The sequence below is a fragment of the Podarcis cretensis genome (genome assembly GCF_951804945.1).
Source record: "Podarcis cretensis genome assembly, chromosome: 3".
NCBI lineage: Eukaryota > Metazoa > Chordata > Lepidosauria > Squamata > Lacertidae > Podarcis > Podarcis cretensis.
The window spans coordinates 72,257,597-72,282,059 of NC_137172.1; the positions used below are offsets into that span (position 1 = coordinate 72,257,597).

Genomic DNA, 24,463 nt, shown 5'->3' on the forward strand with positions numbered 1-24,463 from the left:
TGTCACACCAATGCTAAGAATTAGATTGTGTCAGGGTCAATGCCTTTCATTGCAGAAATAAATAGCAAAATGATAATAATGAAATAAAATTAACCTATAGATACCCACATATGCATCCTAGGTGCCATTCAGTCCAGGGTGCCCTGGCTGGCTCGGAAAGACACAATTTTGGCCAGGCCAAACAGTCGAATGGAGCCTGCCCTAAAATGGCTGGCCACAAAGCAAGGCAGCCACTTGCTCAAACAATATTGGCGGGTAATTATTTGCAAGGGTTAAGCTGTTCTTTAGTCAACATGAAACTCATCTAAGGTATCTGTTGCTCACTTCACTCCACAACTACCTTCTTCTTATGTGCCCCAAAGCCAAAGGGTTGGAAGAGAAGAACCCTTTTGCAACTAAAAGTCATCCACAATCTCCCCTCACCGTTGTGAAGCCTTGCAGGGTGCCATCACTCCCTATCACCATCTCAGGCCTGCAGGTTGTTGCTGCGACTGCTGACATGTACCGCAGTCATGGCAAGTCGTTTCTGCCACTGCTGCTTCTGCCTCCTGGCAGTCTAGCCATCCCAGATTAATTGTATTCTCTTTGACTGATCCCCATACTTTGGATTGTCCTGAATACCACCATTTGGTAGCCAAGCCCCAAACCAAAAGTCCTGTTGGGATGCATTTTGGCTTGCCTGCTGATGAAACTGAGTGTGTGATGACTGATAATATTGTCATTTATCCATTTTAGACCCCCTAAGTAGTAGCAGTTGCCAGGACATTGCCCTGTTTGCCTCTGTATCACTCCATCCTTCTTTCAGACATTGTGAAATGTCTATTAGTAAAAGCGAGAGGGGGTTGTGGGTTTTTTTTGGTGGAGGCCTAAGAAGAAAGGAGTAGGGGCGGAGCCAACGCTCTCGTGGTCATAGCCCATACAAGCAAGAACAGAGCAGATGCTTCTGCGCACGCGCTCTGCAGAGAGTCTGACCAGAATGGCCTGTACCATTGCGACTCTGCCCAAGGGGGGAGGGGCTGAACGCTCTACGTTTCCTCCCATCAACCGGAAGCCTTAGCAACTTACAATCCGAAGCACCCACGGGAACGGGGCAACCCATTACAGAGCGGTTCAAAGCCGAAAGAGAGCTTCCGTGACTGCGAAAGGGGGGCGCTAGAGCATTTTGTCTCTCTCTGCCCCCCCCCGTTTCAGGGTGGTTCCTTCGGGTGGCACCAGTCGCTGCTGGAAGAGGCGGGACCGGGTCTTCCTGAGGCTGCCCCCGGCTCCGGCGTCCCTGCTGCTGTTGCTGCCGCCGCCGCCACCGTCGACGTAAATCCCGGCCCCTTCAAGCCTAGTCTCGCCCGGCCCCGGGTTTCCCCTCAGACAAGTCTCATGGCGTACAGCCAGGGAGGCGGCAAGAAGAAAGTCTGTTACTACTATGACGGTGAGGGGGGCGGGGCACGGCGCCGGGTTTTGTTGTGTTTTGTGTGTCGGTTGGGGTGCGTGTGCGCGTGGGAGCACGAGCAGCTGTTCGTCTCCGCGCGCCTTCCCCTCCGGGCCGCGCTTATTTCGCCGTTGGGAATGTTCGTTGGCTCCGTCCTCGCGCGCCCCGGCCCCCTCGGCAGCCCCTCGGCTGTCCTCGCTCGCCTTCTCCTTCCGGCGCACGCGCCGCCTCTCCAGCCCTCCCCCCTCCCCTCCCCTCTTGCTTTTACCCATTGTGTCTGCAGGGGCTGCATCTGGCTTGGAAGGAAGGTGCTGAGCCCCTGGTTTCTTAAAGCGCATCTACACCCCCCACCCCCTTTAATTTTTGTATCGGGTTTCGCCTCCTTCGAAATCCGCGCGCATCTACTAACGAACGCTTTGCAAAAGGGGGTGAGGGGTGCGCGCCCGGCTCGGCCTAGCAACAAACCTCATGGGAAGGGTCCCCATTTTGAGGGGGGGGGATCCGAGGTTGGCCTCGCGATCCTTTTCCTACTAAGCGTCCTTAGAGTGGGACTTGGGCGCGCGAGTAACTGCGTCGCGTTGAGAATCTGAAGGCCTCAACGTTGAATCCCTGAAAGGTGCGAGACTGGCACGCTCTGGCCAAAGCTGAGAGCCCCACTGGAAGGATGTGGATGAATGGCCTGCCTATCGCATCCTCCTAGCTCCATAGAGCATCTTTCTTGCGCACCTCGCCCTGGTGAATACAGGTTGTCCCCACCATCCATTGGAACCCCATCACTAATTCAGGAAATGGTTATTTTCATGGTAGTTAGGGGTTTATATCCTGGATATAAGCGTATTGTTTTGAACACTGTTGTACATGGTAGCCAAAAGAATGGTAAAGATTTAAAATTGTGGAGTGGAGATAACGTAGAAAAGTGAAGATTCTACTCTATGTGAAATTTAGTAGAAATGAATTACTACAGCCATCAAGAAGCACAATGCGGGTGCGGGACAGCCCATGGGTATAAGGCAGACGTTTGCAGTGGTACCTCGGTTTTCTAACATAATCCATTCCGGAAGACCGTTCAAGAAACATTCAAAAACTGAGGCGCAAAGGGCGGTCTGCAAATTTAATGGAGAAAATTGGGGGGGGAAACTCAGCAGAAGCCATTCGACTTCTGAGGCGTGTTCGAAAACAAGCATTTACTTCCAGCTGTTTGGCGTTCGTAAACCGAAACAGTCAACTTCCGAGACGTTCGAAAACTGGTGTACCACTGTATTAAACTTCAAAAGCAACGTGTAAATGTTTTGAACAGAGTGCATCTTCCTGGGCACTTAAGTAAAAGCAACCACTAATTTAAAGCAAGATTTTATTTCTCAACCACTTATTTAGCAAAAAAAATAGGTTGCATATTTCAGCTGTTAAGTTTTATTCTCAGTTTATTTGCTCTTAGCCTTACAAACTGCAGATATAAGGACATTGCAGGGGAACTTTATTTTGCTTCCCCAGGCTATCCACAAATAGACAGCAGAACATGCATCTATTGAAAATAATACAAGAAATTGAAGCATCCAGCCTAGTGTGTGTGTGTGTGTGTGTGAGAGAGAGAGAGAGAGAGAGAGAGAGAGAGAAAGAGAGAGAGACCAAGAAGTTGTTGTATTTATACCATTCTCCAAAGAACTAATGTCCCTTGTAATTTTTTCCTAAAGTACATATATTGATTCTCAAAACTTGAATATGTTGGATTGTTTAAAGCAACAAATCTCTTGTCTGGCATGTGTGAAATCTTGACTTTTTTGCATTGGAACTCAGGATTGTTCTAGGTTACTTAACTTGTATGGTGATAAAGACTTGAAAGTTGTGAATGTTACCTATTTCTGGTAGAATGTTTGCCTATGGGTGCTGTTTAAAGAAGTAGTGATAGTGGCACTCTGATTTTCCTGCTCACTCATCATTTAGGTGCATTTTCACAGCAATTTAACACAAAATGGCATCTTGCACTGGAGACTCCAGAAAGGTTTTTTCAAATACATCCTTTATTTCTTGGCACTGTGGCTCTAGTAAGGTAGACAATATACACTTGCAGGGATACACAGTTTTCCTCAATTCAAAAATGTTAGGGACCTCCTAGAGAAGTTGATCCCACTGGATCCGGTGGTGGTAGTAATGTCATCTGAATTAAATGGGTTTAGAGTAGGAGGTTGAATTAATCTGCAGTTTGTTAATGACTGCAAAAATCTGGATATCTCAACATTGAGGAATAGGAAAATGCCATTCATTATACTTTGGGGGCAGTTATTGGTCACACATCAGGCAAGTTTAAAACTGACTGCAATTATTTTAAGATGAAATCAAGTACACAGAAAAGATTACTACCTCACAAATAGATTTGTTATTCTGCAGAAATATGTTTGCTGGGATGAATTAAATTATTATGGTTCATTATTATTTCCATAAAATTTTATAAAAGGTTTTTTATAATACAGTACAGTGGTACCTCAGGTTACAGACGCTTCAGGTTACAGACTCCGCTAACCCAGAAATAGTACCTCAGGTTAAGAACTTTGCTTCAGGATGAGAACAGAAATTGTGCTCCCGCGGTAGCGGGAGGCCCCATTAGTTAAAGTGGTGCTTCAGGTTAAGAACAGTTTCAGGTTAAGAATGGACCTCCGAAACGAATTAAGTTCTTAACCCAAGGTACCACTGTACAATAAAAACAGACTAATCTAAATGAAAACAAAAAAAGAAAGAGAAAACCATCATTATCACCATGCAAAGTCCTCTCTCAAGGGTAGATCTTAACCCTTGTCTCACACAGAAAGGGGTGGACCCACCTGGGAGTTTCCCTTTCTTCTCTCCCCCCCCCCCCCCCCCGGGAGAGCTTCCATTTTCTGCCTCTAACACAGGGTCTTTCACCAACCACCCATCACCTTCATGTGCATAAGCAAGAGCAAAGCAAAAAAATGTAGAAAAGAGAAACCATAATATAATAATAAAAAAATGAAGAAATAAAAAGGGCTTCCAATAGTTATGCATATAAATATTATTCAAAATATGCAAAATATTTATTCCAAGATGATATCCAGCTGTTCCTCCTTCTGCTATGTGATATTTTCCCAGTCTTCAAATCTAGGCATCTCAAGTTCATTCATTTTTCCTTCCACACAAGTCTAAAAGAGCTTCTCCAGTTATTAATATCAATAAATGTCAACAGTATTCTTCCTCCAGTCCAGCAAAACAACTTTGCCTCCAGTGTTGAAAAACAATAAATCCTTCGTCTTCATTTACACAGGAGTCTATTTGCTGTGGTCATACATCAAAACAGCAATCCATAGTTATTTCCACATTGTATATTGATCAATTCACACCCAGTTCCATATACAGTGGTACCTCTGGTTACGTACTTAATTCTTTCCCGAGGTCTGTTCTGAAACTGTTCTTAACCTGAAGCACCACTTTAGCTAATGGGGTCTGCCACGCCGCCGCCGCACAATTTCTGTTCTCATCCTGAAGCAAAGTTCTTAACCTGAGGTACTATTTCTGGGTTAGTGGAGTCTGTAACCTGAAGCGTATGTAACCCGAGGTACCACTGTATTCCAATCTTATTTCCTGTCGGCTGTGATTTTCCATCCTGATTTAGAACAAAGAGATTATTTTCACAATCACTTCTTCCATTCTTTTTCCAGAGGCTTGATAGTTTTCCTCTCTTAATTCACTCAAATTGTATACAGAATCCTTTCTCAGCTCCATCTCTGCCAGCCCAGAATATTTTTTAATCTCTCAATCCATGGTTTCATTCCACTCTTCCCAACTTCATAATTCCACCGTTGAACTGTTTCACTCCTCCAGGCATCTATTTGGAGGTCCTCTCCATTTCACCATATACTGCTTCAGTTTTACCATTCCACTCTCCTGTTCTGGTAGTCCTGCATCAGTATTATTTTCCAAAGATTCTGTGCCGCCTTTAGCCTTATTTTTCTCTTGTCCATTTTCATTCACCAATTTATGCATCCCAACTCTGAGCTCTTTCAGTTGCACATATAGCAGTCGCTGCACGATGCCAAGAGTAAATGGGGTATCTAACTGTATTTTTGCCATACTGAGTGTTCTTGGTCTTATTAATAATTCTCATTCCTCAAAATTTTACAGTCTTTGCTTTACCCCTGAGTCCCCTGGCTTCTTATCAGAATGGATTCACTTCATTCCTCTCTCATGGCAGCATATGTTAGCTTCACGTTTGCAGCCAGCACTTTCACTAGAGGGATGGAAGATTAAAAATAAAAAAGATAAAAACTTCAAACAGCCGTTTAAAATCTTTCTTGGGCACAGACAGTTAAAACATGCTTTCATGCTTTTAATTATTGTGTCTTCATAAGCTCATTTTAAAGTTCTTATTAAGCTCATTTTAAAAATGAACACTGCAGGGTCAGTTTAAAAAGCTACATATTGTAGCATCCTGAGGTACAATTTGTCAGCAGATGTTTCCAGGAAACCCAGAAGTAGTGAATGAGGGCAGTAGTTTTTCCCTTTCAGCCCCCAAGCTCCAGTTGCTGGGTTTCAGTAGCTTGCTACCTCTGGAGTTATTAAATTAATTTTAATGGTTAATAAATTTGTTTCATATTTTATGTTTATTATTTATTTTTAATTTATCTTCCGCTTCTTATCAACAGAAATTTCTAAACAATTTGCAGGTTCCCCCCCCCCCAAAAAAAAACAACCATTATCAAAAATACAATAAAAAATTCACATTCAGAAACAAAGAATACTAATACTATTACGAATCATCATACTTTCACATTTCCCTGAGACAGGAGTATGAACATGCTCAGAATGTGGGCTTGGGAGAGCACATCCTAGTTTGAGATTCTGTCTTGCCATCAATAGGCTAGCTATAATAATTAGAATAGGATTTCAGTCCTAAATGCATCTACTTGTGAAATGATTCTTAAGCAAATATGCTTAGATCATATTAAATATATAACCACCAATTAAGTTATTCTTTTCACTGAGAGAATGGATAGAATTGAGGAATCTGATAGTTATGCTCAGTGGGAGCTGGGTGAAGAAAGGATATCCTCAGTACTTTGCACACTCTGAATAGACAGTTTTGGGGTAGATAGCTGTGCATTTCAAAGTTTGACTGTAGTGCAGTTAATCTGCTTTGCAGAGACAGAAGCTTTTCAGCCTAGTATAAATTTCTAAAATGCTGCCAAGAAAGGCAGAATGGTGGTTGCAGCAGCCTTCTTTGTTGCTCACTCTTCTTTGTTTAGTTTTCAACAGAGGAGAAAATAGTCCTTAGTAGGGAGAGCTGTTTGTGAACTGAGATTTGGTTTTTATAGGCAAAAGATAGCGTTAAAATCTTGTTGTATGTCCACTACTTTGCAAGAATACATGGAGAATGCATGCTGATTTTCATACATTAAATAATGTATTTAATTGTTGTGTTTGTCACTAATCTTGTTAAACGGAAGTCCAAATATTTGACTTCAGATATTAAATATAAGTGTAGGCATATAAGTCCAAAAATAAGTGTAGGCATCATTTTTCCAGGTACAGTGGTACCTTGGGTTACATACGCTTCAGGTTACATACGCTTCAGGTTACATACGCTTCAGGTTACAGACTCCACTAACCCAGAAATAGTGCTTCAGGTTAAGAACTTTGCTTCAGGATGAGAACAGAAATCGTACTCTGGCGGCGCGGCAGCAGCAGGAGGCCCCATTAGCTAAAGTGGTGCTTCAGGTTAAGAACAGTTTCAGGTTAAGTATGGACCTCCGGAATGAATTAAGTACTTAACCTAAGGTACCACTGTATATCATTACTTAGCTCAGTATATTTCCTCCTCTATTTTCTAAGTGATTATTCTGTTTTCTTTTAAGTGTGTGTGTTTATAGCTCCACTGATAGCAATGCCACAAGTTCCTCATCTGTGGTGTGCTTGGGACAACACTATACAGGTGCACTTCAGTTGGCGACTCAAAAGCTCTCTTCAAATAAATTGAATGGGGGTGCTTAACTTCTCCCTTGTCTGCAAGAAGTAGAGTGCTGCAGAAAGGAGAGTTGCTTTTTTGCCACTTTCTTGCGCAAGAGAGTCCTTGTCTCCTGGTGGAAGAGTGCCCAGAATCCATTGCTCTATACTGCTCTAAATAGTAAGGATGTCATGACTCATTGCTTTAAGGGGGGAACCCCCAGACTTGTGGCAAGTCTTTTCTGGGTCTTCATGTAGATGATAGTGGGCAAAGAGCAAACTCTTTTCTTCAGAGCCATTTATTTGAGTGCTAATCAAATGAGCCTTGCCAACTTGAAGAACAACCAACCACACTCCTGCAGAAGATCTCGGTGATCAAGCTGGCATGTAACAGGGCTGGGCGATAACTGGTTTTCAATATTGTTATATATCACGGTATCTGGAAAAAGGAAGGAACTACGCAGAGGTGAACAGAACAATGTCCTGGCAAGTGCTATTACTTAATGGTCTAAAACTGATAAATGATGATATTATCAATCACCTCATTGTCACTTTCAGCAGCAGGCAACCCAAAATGCATCCAAATGAGACTTTTGGTTTTGGGCTTGTATTCGGGACAATCCAAAATTTGGTGATGAATCATAGTGAATACAAATAATCTGGGACTGCCAGCAGGCCTACTAGGCAGCAGAGGCGGCAGCAGCAGAATCAACAGCAGCCTGTGAAGCCTTGCCATGGCCGTGGGCAGAAGCAGCGGCAGCCTGTGAGAACTTGTAGTGATGGCCTTGTGGAAGTGGTAAAAGCAGTGACAGCCTGCAAGGCCTTGTCATGGCGGTGGCTGTAATGGTGGCCTGCGAGGCCTTGTGGTGGCAGCAGGAGACTGTGGCTGTACTTTGGATTGTTCTGAATGCCACCATTTGGTAGCCAAGACCCAAACCAAAAGTTCTGTTGGGATGCATTTTGGCTTGCCTGCTGATGAAACTGAGTGTGTGATGATAAATAATATGGTCATTTAAGTTTTAGACCCCTAAGTAGTAGCAGTTGCCAGGACATTGCCTTGTTTGCCTCTGTATAGTTCCATCCTTATTTCAGACATTGTGGTAGATTGCAATGTTTAGCTGGTGAGTTATTGCAGTGTTGAAAACCAGATATCGCCTAGCCCTTACACACATTGTGATTTGCAATATATTGCCAGCTCAGATATTATGAAACAATTACCACAATGTGAATTTCAAAATAGTTTTGCACGATATATAAATATATCACCCAGCTGTAGCATGTAATGGTTCAGGCAGTGCCTGAGGTATCCTGCACTAAGTTGTTTTGTACAAGCCCTTTGTACATTAATCACTTTGTACAAGGACCATGAACCAGACTCAGTAGTAGCTGGGTAACCAATGCAGCTGTTTTAACAATAATGTCACATAGTGCCAGAACTGACCATGAACAACTCCCCCATTCTCTTATAATGGCAATGGCGCCCACCTAAGAGATGCTGGAACTGAGTTCTATCTGAATAAAAGCTTTGATGTCACATATTCTCAGCCAGATGCCCCCTTAAAGCTCTCTGGCTGTTGCATTCAACACCAACTGGAGCTTTTGAACAAGACCCCAGGGCAGCCTCATATAGAGTACATTACAGTATGGTGGTACCTTGGTTTACGAACTTAATCTGTTCCGGAAGTCCGTTCTTAAACCAAGGCGTGCTTTCCCATAGCAGTGGGAGACTCAATTTACAAATGGAACAGACTCAAGGGGAAGCAGAACTATGTTTCTTTCCTACATCCTCTTGAGATGCAAAGGGAGGGCACAGTCTTACTGAAGGAATACTCACCAAAGCAGGAAGGCAGCCTGCCGTTACGACTAGTGTTTGCATTGTGAATCTCTGTTCTAGAGAGAGAACTTAGTTAAGTAAAGCCAAAAAAAGTGATCATTACATTTTCAAGCATGACTCATTTGCTTTCTTTTAGGTGATATTGGGAACTATTATTATGGACAGGGGCACCCAATGAAGCCTCACAGGATTCGCATGACACACAACTTGTTGCTAAATTATGGCTTGTACAGAAAAATGGAAATTTATGTGAGTATACATTTACAGTTTTGTCACTTGAAAGTTGATGAGCAGTGAAGAGGCTATAGTTTCCTAAGATTTTTAATTCACTTCAACACTTTCTTTGTTGTGGAAAATCCTCTGGCTGATTCTGAGATAACATTTTTCTTCCAAAGAAGAACACAAACTGAGCCTGGGTCAGATGGTTAGAATGTGGTGCTGATAATGCCAAGGTTGCAGGTTTAATCCCCATACAGGAGAGCTGTATATTCCTGCATTGCAGGGGGTTGGACTAAATGATCCTCAGGGTACCTACAATTCTATGATTCTATGAAACCTATGAGTACCTGTGAAAATGCCACATAAGGAAACAAAATTCACAAGCATTCAGTGTTCAGATATCTACTGGATAGAAAACATGACATGGTTACAGTAAAATATATACAACAAAGTGTTTTCTGTTTATAATGTGTTGTTGAGCATATTTTAAAATATTTCAGCAAGTTTCAACTTAACACATGCCTGATCAAATCTGTTTGAAGTACTTGAAATACTACTGCTTTTTATTCTGTCTCAGATCAAATTCAATCTGTTTCTTTTCCAGCGGCCTCACAAAGCTACAGCAGAAGAAATGACGAAATACCACAGTGATGAGTACATAAAATTTCTTCGCTCAATTAGACCCGATAATATGTCTGAATATAGTAAACAAATGCAAAGATGTAAGTCTAATGCTAAAAATAACTGGTTTTGCGAACTTGATCTGTTAAGATGGAGAGTAATATATTATCTATTTTACTGTAATGTGTAGAATCCTGTCTATATGATGTTTAATCATTTTGAATTGTTAGTTGTTGGCTATGGTGGTTATAACATTCAGGCTTGTTCAGATGTAATGCTGCCCAGTTACCAAACCATAGTTTGATAACTGAGTCATATTGCACATGATTCTTTCTCTAGGAGTTGCACATGTCTCCCTTTTCTTCTTAGGGGATAGTTACTGCTAACCATAGTTAGCTTTTACACCAGAGGTGGAAATCAGCTTCTAATTTCATTCTCTAGTTTCAAAGCTATATATCTGAATTGGACCATAGTAACAGGTTTGCCACATGTATTAAATTAAACTAGTGTAATTTTCCATCCCAAAATTTAGAACATTAGATAGCATGACGAAAAACTGTAATATTTATCTTTTCAATTAACTTGTACTTTCTTTGATTTCTGAACATTGATTTCCATTATGAATTCTGAATGACAGCATAACTTGCAAGAGAATTGTATTTTACTAGTTGGATAACTATTTGCTCAGTTTAAGCCACCTATAATACCTTAATTGGTAACTGGTAATTGTCTTTTTGCTGAAACTTCATAAGCCATAATTTGACATATAGTGATGCTGTAAATTTAGGCATACACTCAGCTACAAACTGCTCTGAATCCATAAAAGCATATTTAAATATACTTAACTGACAAAAAAAAGGTGTCTACCAAGTTTCACATCTGTGGTAATGGTTAGGTTAAGTTTTGAAAAATGCCTCTGTTCTAAGGTTTTGGATCCATATCACTGGTCCAGTAATAGACATTTAGCATTATTGTTTTTTTAGAACAATACACATAGATTCAACATCAGCAGGTTGAATGATTAACAAACAGTGAAATCAGTTTTCTAAAAGGTATTGTAATCTATGGTGTGGCCACATTTGAGATAATGCTACCAATGCAGAGGTGTTCTTTTTTCATGGAACATTTGACAATGTTTAGTCAATTGACCAACATGCTATACTTTTATATATATATATATATATATATATATATATATATATATACACACACACACACACACAAACTTAAGTAATAATACATTTAAGGATAAATAAAACTTGTCTTGTATAGTTAACGTGGGGGAAGACTGTCCTGTGTTTGATGGGCTGTTTGAGTTCTGTCAGCTGTCAACAGGAGGCTCTGTGGGTAAGTATATCCTAATGTTTTCCTGGAGTTGTTAATTTTTAAAAGGCTGTACCAGTTTTTTTCAAACATTACCCATGTGACAGCTTTTATAGCTCTTGTGGAAATCAATGAGGGAGAAAGAATTTAATAGAAATATAAAGTGAAATGTTTAATTAAAAGAAAATGTTGTCATCAGTAGCTACTAGGCATGATGGATATGTACTACCTCCAGTATCAGAGTGTGCCTCTGAATGCCAGTAGCTGGGGATCATGAGTTAGAGAAGTTTAATGCACTCATGTCTTGCTTCTCTGCTTCCTCTAGACATCTGGTTAGTCATTGTGAGAACAGAATGCTGGACTAGTTGGGCCTTTTATCTTTCAGCATCTCCCATTACAAATTAATAGTTCATTCTGTTGCATGAGTTGGTATATCCAACTTTAGAAGTGCCTAACAATAAACAATTAAAATCCAGGCTGCACCACGATGTCTTACATTGAAGCTCTCTCTCTCTTTCTCTCTTTTTTTTTTTTTTGGCAAGACATACTGTCTACCTTTTTCATTCCTTACCTGCATTTTTCTCCATAATGGTTCTTTAGCTGGAGCAGTAAAATTAAACAGACAACAAACAGACATGGCTGTTAATTGGGCTGGAGGACTTCATCATGCTAAGAAGTCAGAAGCATCAGGTTTCTGCTATGTCAATGATATTGTGCTTGCCATTCTGGAATTACTAAAGTAAGTTCATGTTGGTGCTATATGCACAACTTGTCTTCTAGAAATGTTAAAAATATAGGCTGTGTACTGGCTTAATCTGTATATATTGACCAGAGGACTAGCGATCATTGTTCCTTGGTCGTTTTAAATTATATTTTGTTTATATGTGTGTTTGTGTATGTGTGCATGCATGATATAAATTGCAAAACCCTTTTTGTTCTAAATAGCTTACTGATCAATTCAGACTCTGGCTGGAGAGCAAGCATCAGAACCAAATAAAGCAGCAGAGTTATTGTTCCATCCAAAGCCTTGCCCAGGGCAAAAAGTGAGGGGATTCAGGCTTTGGGGGTTTCTGGGGGGACATTGTTGCTGCATGAGCTGTAGGCTGGTGTAGCAAAGGCGCCCTAATTTGGTCCCTCTCTGGGAGCTAAACAAGTGTAATTTGCAAATAATTTTATTTTTATTAATGAGCTGTCAGTATGGCTATACACAGTGACCTTCCTGGTTCTTGATATTGTGTCATGATACACATAGTTTTAAGCATTATATTGGAAAAGGGAGAACAGATCTGTATACATGTAGTCATGCGGCTTTATATATCTGATTTAGTCTGGGGATAAATTTGGCACCAGATAAACTTTTTGAAAGGTAAGTAGTGAGTTTTATTGGTACTGCTCAAGTAAAATCTCTCTCTCCCTCCAGATACCACCAAAGAGTATTGTACATTGATATTGATATCCATCATGGTGATGGCGTTGAAGAAGCATTTTACACAACTGATCGTGTAATGACAGTATCATTCCATAAATATGGTGAATATTTCCCTGGCACAGGCGATTTGAGAGTAAGTTCAGATATGAGGTTACCATTTGATTAAAGTAGCATCTTGCAAATGCTATATTTAAGCCTGGTTATCAAGTTAGCGATTTTAATTTACTTAGTTTTTATCCTTCCTTCTGAAGAAGGACACTTTGAAATTGATCAGGGTGAAAAAGGCTAACTCTTAACTTGATGAGTCTGATTCTATATATGATGTATTTTTTCATCTTAATTACAGTATTGTTTCCTACACTAATTGAGCTATTATGTAAACAATGTGTGTTGTCCCTGAGTGGCATAGTACTGCAACATTGGAATGAATGGCAGTTTTGGTAACTAGGGTTACTTTTTTCTTGTCGTTTTATATCTGACATCCATTTTGCTACTCTAAAAACTGGATCTTCAAGAGTAGATCTGAATTCCTTCCTTCCTCTCCCATCTCTTTTCCTTTTTGTGCTCTTTAGATTGTAAGCCTGTGTCATTTTATTTTGATCTATAAACCATTCTGGGAGTGGGCAAAAATACTTTCAAGCATATCAATGATGCGTAAGATAGGTATACAAAATAGCTGAAAAAAACTGCCCAGCTTGCTAATAGTTCCTAAAATGCCATTTAAAAATCACCAGTAATCATAGTTGAAGCTTATCTAGAATGTTACTATAGTAGAGATGCTTGTATTTGCATGAGCACACAAAGCTGTTCATTTAAAATTCCTGTGCATAATATAATCCATGGTACCCATTTCTGTTGTTGCTAGCTGTGGTATTTGTTCCTTTTTTCAACAGAAATTAAATGTGCTAGCTTGGAGATAGCTTTTATATCTCAACGTGATTGGCCACAAGATGGTACTGTTGCTTCATGCTAAATCCAGGCCTCTGAAGAGCAGATGCACTGACCTTAAACTAGGCTTCTCACCTGTCAAATACATGAAAGTTTAATTTCTTATTAAACCTAATCTTCTGATATCCTTAATAATCTGTCCAGAAAGCAAATTCAGTTAATTTTGACATTAATACCTCAGCTAAACAGGAATCTATTTGTTTGATTGCCATATTTTCTGAGACTTTTTTATTTTGCATGGTGGGTATGCTGCCTATCATTCAATATATAATATAATAACTATAAAAATGTACTGTATAATACAACATAGTAAACTTAAGTTGCTTACGTGCCTTTTGTGTATGTTACAATGTATGCTAAGAGCACTGCGTGTTAATTCAGCTGTATCTAGATAAAACCATTGTATGAGATTCTCTTAATAGCATTTTGTTTATTTATTAAATTTGCATACTGCCCTTCATCCAAAGATCTCAGGGTGGTTCACAACATAAAAATACAATATAAAAACACAAAATACATAATAAAACAAGAACAAAAAGCAGCAACCACAAACAAATAATAAACACATTTAAAAGGGGTATATAAGATGTTCATCAGCCAAAGGCCTGGTTGAAGAGGAGCATTTTCACCTGGCACCTAAAGTTGTATAATGATAGTGCCAGCCAGGGAGAGCATTCCACAAATGGGGAGTCACACAAAGAAGGTCCTCAGGTGATGATCTCAGGGTCCAGGTAGGTTCATATGGAAAAAGGCGGTTCTTGAGGTATTGTGGTTCTGAGCCTGGATGCATTGCACAGTTTTGCTTCTTGTGAAATAGTAAGGAAGGACACATGGTGATAAAAAGTGACTCCATAACAAGTTAGAGCTCCACACTTTAAGATTTGACTCTTCTGGAAAGACGTCGTTTCTATAAGAAACATTTTCATTGTATCTCTTTAAAAATCTGCTACTGTTTAGATATATAAAGCTTGTACTGCTTTAGGAACTGCTGCAGTACATCAAAAAACAAAGAAGACTGTTGTCCTGTACTAGCACAATTCTTGTAGTCAAACTGTATAAAACTTCATGCACTTGAAGTGGACCATGAAAGCTTCTGTCACAAAATAATCATTTATCCTTCAGGTACAATAATTGTGGTTCCCCTCTAGAACAACATTGTAACTTCCTATCAGTAAATATGAAGAATATATTCAAACTGGAAACAAAATGTCTTTTTAGCTACTCATGTACTAAACAGACGTCAAAGGTCTTGTATTCCGTTTGTAAATCATGAATGTTGAAGCAGGTGCAAAAAGGAATAAACTTGATGTGTTTCAATTAGTGAATTGTGGCACATTTCTCGTAGATATAATAACATGTGATTTTACGGATCTGACACAGCAGACCCATGACATTACTCCCCATCCCCAGGTAACTGGTTGTCTTTTAAAGCCGATCTACCCATATGTTTCTGTTTTATGCCATCCCCACTCTCGGTTTAAATCCCTGCAGTGATTCTAAAACCATAATTTGGTGAATTTCAATAAAGTCATAAAATCCAAATTATACTTTTGGGTCTGATTCTTCTGTATTTTCACATGTCATCCTTCTGTTCTTTTGGATATACTTCCTTGTGCACTGATTTCTTCTACTGCACTGATCAAATGTTTTATCTGAAGATTTAATGCTTTATCTGAAGATTAAACTTGAAGTATTGTTTGCTTCCCTGGGCTGCTTTGGGAGAAAGGGTGAGATAAATTTAATAATAAATATCTTGCACACTTCTTATATGTGCAGTTTTGGTATTCATTACATACTCAGAATTTTTCAAATGTCTAGGTAGCATCTAAACTACTTTCAAACACTCTTGGCCACAAGTGGTCCAGTGGTAAACACAAAATGTGTTTTGCCTTTTGATATGAGTTTGTGATTTTTGTTTTTGTCTTGTTCGTGTTCTCTTATAGGACATAGGTGCTGGAAAAGGCAAATACTATGCTGTCAACTTTCCAATGAGAGATGGAATAGATGATGAGTCATATGGTCAGATATTTAAGCCAGTGAGTATATTCTAGATACTTTTTTTTAGAGATGCTTCTGTGAGGCTGAATAATAGATTTACCATGATTTCTGCTTCTTTACAGATTATTTCCAAAGTCATGGAGATGTACCAACCTAGTGCTGTGGTGTTGCAGTGTGGGGCAGATTCACTGTCTGGTGACAGGCTGGGATGTTTTAATCTTACTGTCAAAGGTCAGAGAGCAAAACATTACTGTAGAGTCACAGTTACATATGTTTTGAAAACAAGTATTGAATGCAGATTTAGTGGATTTTTATTTTTTTATTTTTTTATTTTATTTTAGTATCAGTTCTCTTGCAGCCATTTCTCTGGGCAGCAATCTCTAATGCTGGGACTCCCCCCCCCCCTTACACACAAACACACTGGTGACTGTCAAGTATGCACCCTTTTGGCCATAGTACATCTAAAAGAAGATGCGAAAAAGATGTTCCATGTCAATGTCTTTATTTGCAGTGCTTCAGTTTTGTGTGATTTTAGGAAGTAAGTTCAGGTCTTAGTAGGCATTCATCACATGATCACATGTAGAAATTCAGTGATGTTTATGTGAATAAGCTATTAAATATCGCATAATGTGTGAGATGCAATTTGGTCAATATTTTAGATCAGTAATGTATTAAATGCATTCAATTTATGATTAGATTGCAAGAATTATTAAACTGAGTGTGCATCTGTTTGCCTTTATGACTCTTGCAAAAAAATAATAATTCTTGTGTAACTCAATGCCATAAATGCAAAACAGAAGATCGGATTCCAAAATTGATAGGATACCTTATCCTATTCTGTTTTTTTAGTTCTTGCATCTTTCAGTTGTGTTTTAAGTTTGTTTTTCTAGAGCTGATGTTTCTGTATACAGATCTTAATTGTGTAATCTTGAAAGGAATATAACTGTATGTCTTTATGGTTTGTTTGTTTTTTAAGGACATGCTAAATGTGTAGAAGTTGTGAAGACTTTCAACTTGCCTCTTCTGATGCTTGGAGGAGGTGGATATACCATACGGAACGTTGCTCGATGTTGGACCTATGAGACTGCTGTTGCCTTAGATTGCGAAATCCCTAATGGTAAATACTTGGAGCCAGGGCTTCCCAAACTGTGGTCCATGAGCTTCATTCAAGTGGTCTAGAGCATGTCCGCAAAAATGCATGAAAACTCATACATTATGTAGTGCAGTGTATTACAATTGCTACAACAGGCAGAAAAATCATTAAGTGGCCCACAAAGTCCCTCATGAAGTGGTTCATTGGGAGAATGGGATTAGGAGCCACTGTTCTAAGGAGTATCACATGTGACACCAGGGTTTAAGTTCTCTCCATATGAAGAATAACGTGACTTAAACTTTAGCTTGCCTTAGTCATCAGATCCCCCATTTCAGTGGCCAGGGAGATTGCCAACTGTTTGTATTCTGTAACTGCAAATAATATGTATTGCAGTACAGTGTATCTTGCCATAGAGCCTATGCCAACCTGCTACAGAGGATTGGAGACTGACAGAAAAGACTTACATCATAACCATTCTTTGATCTACAGGGGATTTTGCTAATGGTTGAATCATTAAGAAGTGGGATATCTGTCTTGACTCATGTGGTTTCTGGCTCATTAACCAGACTCTTGGTAGCTTCAAATGGCTTACCTAGATGGGTGAACACAGATGTTTTAGAAAGCATTAATGAGATGCATAGAAATCTGCATGGACCTTTTATAGATTGTATAAATGAGTAAGTGTATTTGGTGTGTTTTATTTAAACGCAGTGTGTTATTTTCAACATAGTATATTTTATTTTAAACTATTGTTTAAATAAGCTATGGTTTTAAATGCACAAGAGCTTTGCTCCTCCCAGCTCCTGATTGTGCTGTGCAAGGGAAGAAGCAAGTCAGAGTCTGGATTGTAGTGACATGTGAACCCTGGACTTTGGTTTCTCTCCAAACAAACCACAACCAGAAAGTGAAGATTTATTTATGGCTTACTGATTGTTGTCTACCTTGAGGAAGCAAAACCTGGTTTCATGACAACCTAAAGTTGAGCTTGTTTCCTCTATTTCATTCAAACCATACAATCATTTAAACTTTACATTCATAAACACCAGATTTTCTACATCTTCAACATAATTTGTGGTGTGTGAAATATGCCAGTAAGTTGTTGTTGTTGTTACTAATTACCCACCTATCACCTTAAGATCCCAAGTGGGTTCCAAAAACCAGCACACATTATTTAAAACAGTTTAAAGCAACTTACAATCACAGAAACAAATGAGGCTTCATTTTTATACCACGGTGGAGCATCTAGATTTCTGCTGTAAAAGATAACTGTAGCACATTTAATCTTGAAAAAATATTCGTTCTTCCTTAGAATTCAGATACTTCCTAATGTATTTATTCTGGATCAGAAAATAATTTTGAATGTCTATTAAATATTTGAGAGCTGCATTGCATTCCTTTGAATTTGTTCTTTTTTTCAGCATTTAGTAGAAAACAGAAGCTATGCTTTCAAACATTAAAAAAATGCATACTATCATATCTGACCTATAATCTGAAGAGCAATAAGGCCGTTTTAAGAAGCTATTATTACTTCATTTTGTTTTAACAGAATTGCCATACAATGACTACTTTGAGTATTTTGGACCAGATTTCAAGCTGCATATTAGCCCTTCAAATATGACAAACCAGAACACCCCAGAATATATGGAGAAGATTAAGTGAGTATTAATGCCATAAAGACACATAAATACTATAACGATCTAAATCTTTGCAATGGGTAAGGATTCATTTTATTTTTTATGCTCAATATGAAGCAGGGAAAATGAGGGGTTAAAAGGTCCTGGGCTCTTGAGATAGCAGAATTACTGCTTTAAAAGCCAGCAGGTGAAACTAGAAAGTCAAAGACTGTATTCAGTTAGTGTCCCTCTGTTGAAGAAAGGCTCTCTGATCAGTGAATGCTTCTGTCAATGGAAGGGGGAGAAGCACTTTTCACCAGTTCTCCTCCCTATGGCCTCCTGTGCCACCTCCCATGTCGTTCTAAAAGCTAGAACAACCTTCTGGAATGGATTTCTGGGGCAGGGAAAAAGCAGAAAAACCCCCAAACCTCATTCTTCTGATGGAAGCCTTTGCTTGATCAGATTATCTTCTGTTGCTGGAGGGACATGGTTGGATAAACCCAAACCTGTATTTTAATGTTTCAGGGTTGTATCCAACTAAGTCATACTCAGAGTAGACCCATTAATATTAATAGACTTAAGTTTGATTTCATTAGATCTACTCTGAGCATGGCTTAGATGGCTACAGCTCCCAGTGCTTAATGGTTGGAAAAGAAAAACCTTTTTATCTTTCAAAATTTGGTACATATTGTTAAAATCATTTTTTATTTTTGCAAAAGAGCTATTAAGTCTCAGTAAGCTCTTTTGTCAGCAGAAATGCAAAAACATGATCAAAGTATCACTATATGTTGCTTAATTTCATTATGTTGAATGCCAGCCATATGTTCTGAGAGTTTGTATTTTTTAAATGTATTCACCTCTAACCATGGATGTTCTGTCTGACACATGTATTTCCTTTGGATACCATGGCTTGCCTTTTTCAAGAAAATTGCCCGTAGTACTCTTGCTATGTAACTTGCTTTTCACCTTATTTTCCTATAACATTACTAGGCAGCTGGGTATTTTTGTGAGGACGAGAACTAAGAAACTCCCAAGCTATTAAGAAGAAAGTTGTCTCATAACAACTTTTCCCTGGATTACTTGCCTTGCAGACAGCGTTTGTTTGAGAACTTGCGCATGTTACCCCATGCCCCAGGTGTACAGATGCAGGCTATTCCTGAAGATGCTGTTCATGAAGACAGTGGTGATGAAGATGGTGAAGATCCAGACAAACGTATTTCTAGTAAGAATGGACTAACATTAATACTGGGTGGGTTGTTGAAGAAGTAGTACTAAAGAAGGTGGAACAGAAGTGCCCCAGTAAGTCAGATGGGCATCTAAAATTACCATCCAGAAACAAATTGGCTTTAGTGCTTTCTGAGGAAGACAGCAATTACATATCAGCACATGAAGGCAGAAAGCCTGGGAAATAAACACAACTGGCAACCAAGGGGAAGTTGCTTAATTTTTAAAGCCAATCTTGAAATCATATAAACTTATACAATTTGGTGTGCCATTTTTTGCATAGTTCTTAGTACACCAAGCTTTTTAAATTAGTTCTCCTAGCACTGTTGCTTCAGCAGAGGTTTCTGCTAACATAAGACAATGTGATTTTTGCCTATTTTCCCTATAGTCCCCAGTCCTACTGAAAATGATTCTGGAGCATTGGGGGCTCTTTAGAGCAGATTTGGGAAGTGGACACTGGGGGCTGCAGGGTGGAGAGGGGAATTGGCAAAAACTGCCTCCCCTTCTCCTTCAGCAAATGTTTGCCTTGTGCCTGTTTAAAGGCACAAATTAGATACACAGGCCTTACATATTGGACCAGTTCACGAGACATGTCTGAGCATTTGAGTTGGCCTAGAAGTTCTGGTTTTTACTTACTTTCCAGGAAGGGAATAACTGGGTCAGGTAGACGCTGCAGGTGCTATTTTGCAATAGTAACTTCTACTTTGGACTTTATAACCTGTTTGCCTGTGAATGAGGACTGATGCTGCTTATATGTTGAAATTTCATGTCAGTAATACATGCTATTTCTACTGCATCTTTTGGCTAATAAGCGGCAAATTTTGCCTCAGGCCTAAATAAGAGCTAGAGTACACATTGCACTTATCACCAATACACTGTTGAAATTGCAACCCCATTATGAGTTCATTCCCCACCCACTCACTGTATTGAGGAATGTCTTTCTAAACACAACATTGCTGTCATATGGAAAGTTTTCATTATGGTTATGATCAACGCAGCAGGACTTCCTTTACTGATGCAAATTGCAGGGAAGAGTTGTCACGAAATAACTTTTATTTATTTTATACCTTCCCATGGTGAGAGAAATGGAACACACAAGAAGGTGATCTTTGAGGAATGTGTTTTCTAATCCTATTCCCTTACTTCTAGTTCGTGCATCAGATAAGCGAATAGCCTGTGATGAAGAATTTTCTGATTCTGAAGATGAAGGGGAAGGTGGACGCAGAAATGTTGCAGATCATAAGAAAGGAGCAAAGAAAGCCCGACTAGAAGAAGATAAAAAAGAAACAGAAGATAAAAAAGCAGGTAAAAGTCTAAATCAGTATTTTTCTTTCTTTTACTTTCCTTGTTGGCTATATCATACTCTTCTGAAAGTAATGGGTTTTGCTTCCAACTAAATATTGTTGAGATTAGGTCAGACCTACTTAATTTGTGATGGTAAACTACCCATATTTGTTATACAGTGGTACCTTGGTTTTCGAACTTGTTCCGGAAGTCTGATTAGACGTTCGGCTTCTAAAAAACGTTTGCAAACCAGAACATTTATTTCCAGGTTTGTGGCATTCGGGAGCTGATTTGTTTAACAACTAAGCCATTTGGGAACCAAGCTACCACTGTATTCATCATTCTGCAAAAACAGTTGAGGCATAAAGCAGCTCACATGCCATGGTCCATAACTGTTGGTTTTCCTTTAGTTTGAATCTAAGTTGTGCATTTCTGGATTAGGCTGTTGGTTGGAATGTTTATCTTTCTGAGAATATCTCTACTTTAATCCTTTTTAAATTTTCATTCTTTTATTAAAACCTTTCACCTTCCAGGTGTTGCTAAACTACAACTCCCATCAGCCTCAGCCAGCATGGCCAGTAGTTGTAGTTCAGCAGCATGTGGTGGGGCCAAAGATTCCACACACCTGTTTTGAAAGAAGAAATCAGCACTGGCAAAGGTGCAGCTTCATTCACATTCTTCTATCAGTGTTCATTTTCATTGTAACTTGTTAACAGCTAAGTCAACAGTTGTCATTTGAAATTTATTTATATAAACCTGCCACTTTTAATTATTTTTAGACATTAAAGAGGAAGATAAATCCAAGGATAGCAGTGGTGAGAAAGCAGATACCAAAGGGTAAGTAAATTGTGGCCATCCTATAATGTGCCTGTTTCAGAACAGCCATTAACTTTGAAATGTTATTTATGCATCTGTTATCCATTATGGATGACAATAAATCCGTGCCAATAGCTATTAAAGAATTTATAATGTGAGCAATGCAACCCTTACTGTTTTTAAATGAGCAGAGAATGGCATTAAATTGTGACCCATGTTAACAGTTGACTTTTTCCCTCCTCTGAACAGCACAAAGTCAGAACAGCTCAACAATCCTTGAATGTAGAGACTCACATCAATTAAAGGACACAATACAAAAGTGGGGGGGGAAGTTAAAAGCAACTTTTCATATGAGAAGAGACTCTTGATTTTCATTTTGTACTATTTGGCATGGAGCATATTTATTTTCAAACAACTGTGTTTTTGTTTTTGGCAAGTTGTATTGTGAGTTTTCTAATTATGATAGAAAATTTTGTTCCTTCCGCCAGGCTTTAAGTAATAGTATTCAAAATGGATGTGCTATTATGTTAGACGTCTAAATGATCTATTAAAATTTGCCTTTTCCTGAACTGATTTTACCCCTTTTTGTAATTATATCTTTATTAAAAAAAATGTACTCAGCTGTCTTGTCCATCATTGCCTAGAAAACACATAAATGTCATGCTGGTAAGACTATTATAAAGAAATATAGTGAAGGTTGAAATTGCACTGAACTACATTCGATAGTTCACAAAAAATGCTTTTTGTATAACTATTGGGGCAAACAATGAATGTTGAGAGGTTACTTTGCATGGATAACTACTAGGAGATTACTTGTGAAAATCATGTTTGGAATTATAGCACAGTAATTAAACTACAGAGTTATGTTCAAGTATTCAGTAAAAAAGGTATAGTAAATAAGAGAACCTTAAGGGGGAAGCAGCATAGTTATCACTAACAATTTTTGATATTTTGAAAGAAAATGCTCCATTCAGTACTATCAGTGATACAGAATATCAAAGAATGACACACCAACTAGAAAAATATGCCACTATCAATATATCACTCCCTCTATCAATATATAATAGTCAGGTGCTTGAGAACCCTGTTCCTACAGTTCAAAACTGTCAGCAAAGTGAGCTCTGTTGACCCTGGCTGGCAGGTTATGTTTGGCTTTGTAGCTCAGGTTGTACAGGCTTTTAGTGAATGAAGAACTACAGGGTTGTTTGTCAAACCATCTTCCCATCAGGTCTCTTGCAGTTCTTCCTCTTTTCTGCACCCCTGCCCCACCATCCAAATGCATCTTAGGTGGTAACAGTTGAGAACTCACCAGAGAAGTAAACATTAATACAGTGATACCTCCGGTTACGAACGGGATCCATTCTGGAGGCCCGGCTGTATCCTGAAAATTTTGTAACCATAGGACCACTTCTGCGCACACACGCAGCGCCACAGAGCACTTCTGTGCACGCTGAGCAGCAAACCCACTTCCAGGTTTGCTGTGTTCACAACCCAAAGATTATGTTACCCGAAGGTAACATAACCCCAGGGTCCACTGTATGTAGGAAGCAAGCTTGGCACAAAAATATTATACCCTGTAAGGCTGCTTGTGTCATTGTAAACAATCTTCCTATAAAATCTGGATTATACTACTAGCATTTGTAAGTTGTATGTAGTTTTTGGCCTTTCTTACTTCCCAGGTTGCTGCAAACTGATTTAAGAATAAAAATAGTGTTTTAAGGGTGTAGTGTTGATAGGACATGTTTTATAATCGGATTCTATGGTTTTCATATATGGGACAGGTTTCTATTTTGGAGGCTTCAAGATAAAGTTTGAGTCTGTCTTTAGTACAACCTGCCCATGAAGCTCCCTTCTTCCTCATTGACAATACACTGATCTTCTTAAAAGTTTCATTTCTTTAAAGGCAAAAATGAAATGAGAGTGCACTCGACACTGACCTACAACAACAACATCAGCACCAGTTTTTCAGCTTCTGCTTGGTGATTACAGTTTAAAGACTAGCATTCTGATTGGAATGTTGGCAATAAAACATTTTATTTGGGGAACTAATTCTAAAGAGTGTAAAGTGTCTGTAGCACTGGGAGTGTTTTATTTATTTAATAGAATTTGTATACCGTTAGCAGGCTCTGGAAACCGTAAAGGTGCTTGCCTAATGTCAATGGAGTGTTCCAGAGTGTAAGTGCTGCTACACTGAAAGGTTGATGGACTGTGGAGTAAGCATGCAGCACTTGTAAATGCATCAGTTCTGCAGGTCAAAGTGGTTGAGTGAGCACACATACAAATGCTTAGTAGCCTGTGTAACAATTTCCCACTTAACCGTATTTTTTGCACCATAACACTCACTTTTTTCCTCCTAGAAAGTAAAGGGAAATGTCTGTGCGTGTTATGGAGGGAATGCCTACGGGTGGCATGCCTACGGATTTTCCTTCTCTGAAAACTAGTGTGTGTTATGGTTGGGTGCGTGTTATAGAGCGAAAAATACGGTAGCACCTTTTTGAAATGCTTACTGCTTCAAAATGCTTCCACACCTTCAGATTGTGATCTTATCTGAGAGACTAGAGCATTAGTAGCTTTATCAGTATCTCTGAGCAAAGAAGATGAGATGATGCCTCTCATCATGTGAGCTAGAATCCAAAAAATAGCAAGCTTTTGAAATGAAGCTTTGTTGATGGAACAATAATGATTGGGT

General features: G+C 39.1%; 1 protein-coding gene across 2 annotated transcripts; it reads left to right on the top strand.

Moving 5' to 3' along the window:
* The first annotated feature begins 1,064 nt into the window (after positions 1-1,064).
* On the top strand, positions 1,065-22,394 carry HDAC2 (histone deacetylase 2). Of its 2 annotated transcripts, none has more exons than XM_079971694.1 (14): positions 1,065-1,423; positions 9,343-9,455; positions 10,030-10,147; positions 11,319-11,393; positions 11,970-12,108; positions 12,790-12,931; positions 15,690-15,782; positions 15,867-15,975; positions 16,721-16,861; positions 18,384-18,492; positions 19,542-19,672; positions 20,824-20,979; positions 21,738-21,795; positions 22,024-22,394. In XM_079971694.1, the coding sequence occupies exons 1-14, from the start codon at positions 1,372-1,374 to the stop codon at positions 22,052-22,054; spliced, it is 1,467 nt and encodes a 488-aa protein (XP_079827820.1). In that variant the 5' UTR covers positions 1,065-1,371; the 3' UTR covers positions 22,055-22,394. The 2 variants fall into 2 exon arrangements, with proteins under 2 accessions (XP_079827820.1, XP_079827819.1); XM_079971693.1 differs by lacking the exon at positions 1,065-1,423 and adding an exon at positions 2,083-2,158.
* Positions 22,395-24,463: the final 2,069 nt, after the last annotated feature.